General features: G+C 33.1%; 1 protein-coding gene across 3 annotated transcripts in view; it reads right to left on the bottom strand.

Moving 5' to 3' along the window:
* Positions 1–6,024, bottom strand: part of LOC127716654 (uncharacterized) — a 50,684-nt gene that overhangs the window by 23,070 nt on the left and 21,590 nt on the right. For 2 of the 3 annotated variants that reach the window (XM_052222903.1, XM_052222902.1), the window contains exon 10: positions 4,296–4,391. The exons of the other annotated variant lie outside the window; for it this stretch is intronic. In XM_052222903.1, the coding sequence (XP_052078863.1) occupies positions 4,296–4,391 (96 nt within the window). The remainder of the gene's footprint in view (positions 1–4,295; positions 4,392–6,024) is intronic. 3 annotated transcript variants of the gene reach the window in all.

Genomic DNA, 6,024 nt, shown 5'->3' with positions numbered 1-6,024 from the left:
ATAACATTTGGTTAAGGCAAACTAAAGTTAGAGAACGGAAACAAAAAATTCAGCAATTTGTTTATTTGTAAAGGGGCATAACTCTAGATGGTAAATGTGACGCCACCAAAATTCAAACTTGATCTGTGTTTTGTGGTAATAACAATTTTGTATAAGTTTCATAACATTTGGTTAACATGGTTAAAGCAAACTAAAGATAGAGAAGGGAAACCAACTTTGGGACGTACTTACGGACGGACAAGGGTAAAACTTTATGCCCCCTCCGCTACAGCTGGGGCATAAAAAAGGTAAAAGTGACACTTCACAAATCTGTATTTGTGGTAATAAGTATTGTGCATAAGTTTCATAACATTTGAGGCAATCTTTCGTCAGTGAAAAAAACAAACAATTCAGCACTTTTTCCATTTTTACAGGGGCATAACTCTAGAACAGTAAAAGTGACACCACCAAAATTCTATCTTGATAAAATTGAGAATGGAAATGGGGAATGTGTCAAAGAGACAACAACCCGACCATAGAACAGACAACATCAGAAGGTCACCAACAGGTCTTCAATGCAGCGAGAAATTCCCGCACCCGGAGGCGTCATTCAGCTGGCCCCTAAACAAATATATATACTAGTTCAGTGATAATGAACGCCATACTAAACTCCAAATTGTACACAAGAAACTAAAATTAAAAATAATACAAGACTGACAAAGGCTAGAGGCTCCTGACTTGGGACAGGCGCAAAAATGCGGCGGGGTTAAACATGTTTATGAGATCTCAACCCTCCCCCTATACCTCTAGCCAATGTAGAAAAGTAAACGCATAACAATACGCACATTAAAATTCAGTTCTAGAGAAGTCCGAGTCTGATGTCAGAAGATGTAACCAAAGAAAATAAACAAAATGACAATGATACATAAATAACAACAGACTACTAGCAGTTAACTGACATGCCAGCTCCAGACTTCAATTAAACTGATTGAAAGATTATGTCTTCATCATATGAATATCAGGCACAATCCTTCCTGTTAGGGGTTTAGTATCATACCATAATAACATATATGAGAAGAACATAACCCGTGTCATGCCAACAACTGGTTTTTAAATAAATGTGTTTAGTGCCGATGCAAAGACCCTATAAGTGAATCAATATTAACGCCAAAATATGCAATCTTTAATGACCTGACAACAGTATCGTAACTATATCCCTTCTTAATAAGTCTATTTAAAGGTTTTGTTAGCTTCAGAGGTGAATACTGACATTTTTGTGCTTTATAAAGAATATTTCCATAAAAAATTGGATGTGAAATACCTGAACGTATAAGAAGTCTGCATGTTGAGCTATATTTACGAATGATGTCCTTATACCGATGATAAAATTTAGTAAATGTTTTGACTAGTTTGTGATATCGAAAACCCTGGTGTAATAATTTTTCAGTAATACATAAATTTCTCTTGTTAAAATCTAAAACATTGTTACATACACGAGCGAATCGTACAAGTTGAGATATATAAACACCGTAAGATGGTGACAAGGGAACGTCACCATCTAAAAATGGATAATTAACGATAGGAAATGAAAAATCATCTCTTTTATCATATATTTAAGTATTAAGCTTTCCGTTAATGATATAGATATCAAGATCGAGGAAAGGGCAGTGGTCATTGTTAGTATTAGCTTTATTTAAAGTAAGTTCAACAGGATAAATTTCTTTAGTATACATACTGAAGTCGTCATTATTGAGAGCCAAAATATCATCCAAATATCTAAAAGTATTATTAAATTTGTGTATCAGATGTTGTTTCGATGGGTCTTTGCTGATTTTTGTCATAAATTGTAACTCATAGCAATACAAAAAAAGGTCCGCAATAAGTGGTGCACAGTTAGTCCCCATTGGAATTCCGATAACCTGACGATATACGGAATCTCCAAAGCGAACAAAAATGTTATCTAGTAAAAATTCAAGGGCATATATAGTATCAAAGCATGTCCAATTGACATACCGTTCCTACTCGCTTATTAGTCGGAAAATTGGGAGTAAAATTCATATTCCAGAGAGGGGGACCGACTAATAGACGAGATCTAGCGACCAGAGGATAAATCCAAGCTTGAGAAAAGTGGTCAGGAGTGAATTTCCTGGTCAAAACTACGTTTTTGATTGCCAAACCTACATAAATCAATAAATAAAAAGTTTTTGTTGAAAATAAATGACTACAATACTGTCTTTGTGTTTTATTTGTTCTTTGGTAAACATTTTCTGCAAATTCGTGTTGAAATTCTACTGTTTCCGGTTTGTGTATTGATTTTCATGGTCACATGGTTTTCCTATAAACCCAAAAGAAGAGCCAAGAACCAAAAATGAAAAGGAGATAATAATGTACCAAATATGTGAAAGGATGTTTTCAGCGGAGTTATTGTGTCATTATTGTGATATCATGATATCAATTCAATGCTTATAAATCATATAATAATCAAAAAATAATTTTAAGATTCATTCCCAAAATCAAAATATTATTCATTAAAGTGTCTCAGTAAACAAATTACAAAATTGATTGACAAGCCAATATAATCCATTGATAACCCCAATTAAGAGACAAAGAGTTGTATTTACTAAAGGTGTGAAAACTATCAGTGATAGGTAAACAGATGACACTAATGAGTTGGAGTTAGTTATTTTAATATATTGATTAGCTTCACTTAATTTTTTTAATCCTTTAATCATCACAATATAATAAGAATTATGAAGTGTACATGCTCATTTAACACCGAGTTATGTATGCTGTGAAAAATATTTTCATCAAGTGTTGATTGACTTTAAATTTTTCAGGTTCATATTGGTTTATATTCGCTTTTCTCAAACAATAGGTTGTTAGTCATACCCTACAAAATCATTGATGCATTACGTAAACAACACATGGCTAATCTAACATTTGAACAGTGAACAAAACAAGAGAAATGAATACATCTTTATTATTAACAGCAATATAAATTATCATGATGAGCATCAACTAAATTCAAACCAAACAAACATTAATGCAGAAATGAATATTATTCCTGGATTTGCATTGGTTTTACCGGCGTTCAGTTACTGTCAGCTGAAAAAAAAATGCCCAAATTTTGTCCGACTTATACGAGGGTCAAGACTAAATCCTTAGAATTTGGAGCTGAAAAGGGCCCCCGACTTATAGTAGGATCGACTATTAGGCGAGTATCTACGGTAGTTTTTTTGTTTATTGCTACTAAAAAATGACCTAAAAGAGTTTGAACATATATATTCACATTCTGACTTTTTAAATGCCCATTTAATTAGGTGTGTGAATTTTTTCTTAATGAGAATGTGAGGCAATGTGGTATATAGGGTAGAAAAATCAAAACTTTGAACAGATTCAAAATCACCAATATATGCATGCAATTTATCAAGTACTTCCAACGAGTTCTTGACACTCCAAAAGTAATTAATTCCACTATTTTCAAAGGCCTTATTTGAACAATTTATTATCAGGTTTTTGATTGTACCAAGTGTACTGGTAAGAAGAATAGACAATTTAGTAGTGGAACAATGGCTTGAAGACGAAATGAATCTATATTTGTAAGGTGTTTTGTGTAGCTTCGGAAGCCAATACATAGTTGGGACTTTCATTGTATTTGGTTCTGCTTGTAAAGCGGTAGCTAAAAGTTTATGTTTGTTACAGATGTCGTTTTCTGAAAATGGAGTCAGTTGGAATGTTGGTGAATTGGTGATTTCTTTTTTCAGAACCTCAATGTAAAATTTACGTCAAACAATAATAATTAATATTATTAGCAGCTTTATCGGCCGGGACAAAAAAAATTCCTTGGCTAGTTCTTTTAGTTTATGTTTGATCTGTATTTTGTATTTATAGGCATTGTGTATAAGTTTCATAACATTTGGTTGAGGCCAACTAAAGTAAGAGAACAGAAAACAATGTTGGGACGTACAACTGGACGTGCAGATTGATGAGGGTAAAACTTAATACCCCCTCCGTTACGGCGAGACTAAAGAAATTGAATAGTTGATGGCAGATTTACCCATTGGCTTATTGGAGATTTATTTGTTGGCTTAATGACGTTAAATGTTTATGAAAATTAGAATTGTTTCGAAATGCAAAGGATTTTTTACCCAAGGAATAAATTACCATAGCTGTATTTGGCTAAACCTTTCAAAATTTTGGTTCCTAAAAAATAGAAGGACAAAATACAAGGAATTCGCATATACATGTATTCACAGCCTTCTTCCTACTGCAGGTAACACTTAATGATGTAATCTGATTTGACTGCATAGAATTACCTGTTTGAGGATAGGAATGGTTGCTGGGGCAACAGCTTTTCTGTAGTCTTGAGCCATTTGTTCTGTTTTTGTGATAGTTTCTTTATCTTCTGTTTTCTGTTATGTATAAAATCAATTGTTGAACATTAAATAACATGCAATTATTATTCGAATGTCTTATGAAAAGTTTTATGTATTTTATGAGTTTCATGTCAATCAAAATATTAATAAATGTATAGTACATAAATTTCATGACATCAAAAGAACGAACTGCTAAGCAGACATAATTATTCTATTACAGTCTGTCGGAATGGGGTTTGCTGAAAAGAGAATAATAGGATAAATCTATAGACCCTAAACTGTTGGTACTATATAACCCCTAAAAATACCCCCAACCTTCCTTTGTGGGTATTGAACCTTCTGGTAAAATCATAGAGATCTATTCACTTAAACTAAAGTTATTGTCTGGAAGCCAAATGTGTCTTCTGACGACAATGACGATACTTATGATGAGGACGACATGATAACATTATCCCAACATAATTCTTTTGTAGTACTATAAAAAATATAAAGAATAGAGAAAAATGGGCAAAAAATATAAAGAATAGAGAACAAGAGGCTCTCAAGAGCCTGAATCGCTCACCTGTATTTCAGTGGAGAATATTTTTAAATGTTAGCAAACTTGATGAACAAATTGTGTAAAATTGTCTTTAAAGGGCAATAACTCCTTAAGGGGTCAATTGACAATTTTGGTCATATTAACTTTTTTGTAGATCTTACTTTGCTGAACATTATTGCTGCTTACAGTTTATATATATCTATAATAATATTCAAAATAATAAAAAAAAACTGCAAAATTTTGATAAAACTACCAATTCGGTGGCAGCAACCCAACAATGGGTTGTTCGATTTGTCTGATAATTTCAGGGCCAATAGATCTTGACCAATTAAACAATTTTACCCCATGTCACATTTGCTCTAAAAGATTAAGTTTTTGAGATATAAGCCAAAAACTGCATTTGACCCTTACCTTCTATTTTTAGCCATGGCGGCCATGTTTGTCGATGGATACAAAGTTTGGATACAATTTACAAACTAGATACCCTAAGGAACATTTAGTTAAAGTTTGAAGGTATTTGGCCGAGTAGTTTCAGAGGAGAAGATTTTTAAATGTTAGCAAACTTGATGAACAAATTGTGTAAAATTGTCTTTAAAGGGCAATAACTCCTTAAGGGGTCAATTGACAATTATGGTCATAATAAATTTTTTGTAGATCTTACTTTGCTGAACATTATTGCTGCTTACAGTTTATATATATCTATAATAATATTCAAAATAATATAAAAAAAAATGCAAAATTTTGTTAAAACTACCAATTCGGTGGCAGCAACCCAACAATGGGTTGTTCGATTCATCTGAAAATTTCAGAGATGATAGATCTTCACCAATTGAACAATTTTACCCCCTTGTCAGATTTGCTCTTAAAGCTTTAGTTTTTGAGATATAAGCCAAAAATTGCATTTGACCCCTATGTTCTATTTTTAGCCATGGCGGCCATGTTTGTCGATGGATCAAATCTTCGGATACAATTTATAAACAAGATACCCTAAGGAACATTTAGTTAAAGTTTGAAGGTATTTGGCCCAGTAGTTTCAGAGGAGAAGATTTTTTAAATAGTTTACGACGACGACAGACGACGACGACGGACGCCAAGTGATGACATAAGCTCACATGGGGCCCTTCGGGCCCT

The sequence above is a fragment of the Mytilus californianus genome, unplaced genomic scaffold, assembly GCF_021869535.1.
Source record: "Mytilus californianus isolate M0D057914Y unplaced genomic scaffold, xbMytCali1.0.p SCAF_9, whole genome shotgun sequence".
Classification (NCBI taxonomy): Eukaryota; Metazoa; Mollusca; class Bivalvia; order Mytilida; family Mytilidae; genus Mytilus; species Mytilus californianus.
This window is presented reverse-complemented; position numbering and strand designations above follow the sequence as displayed.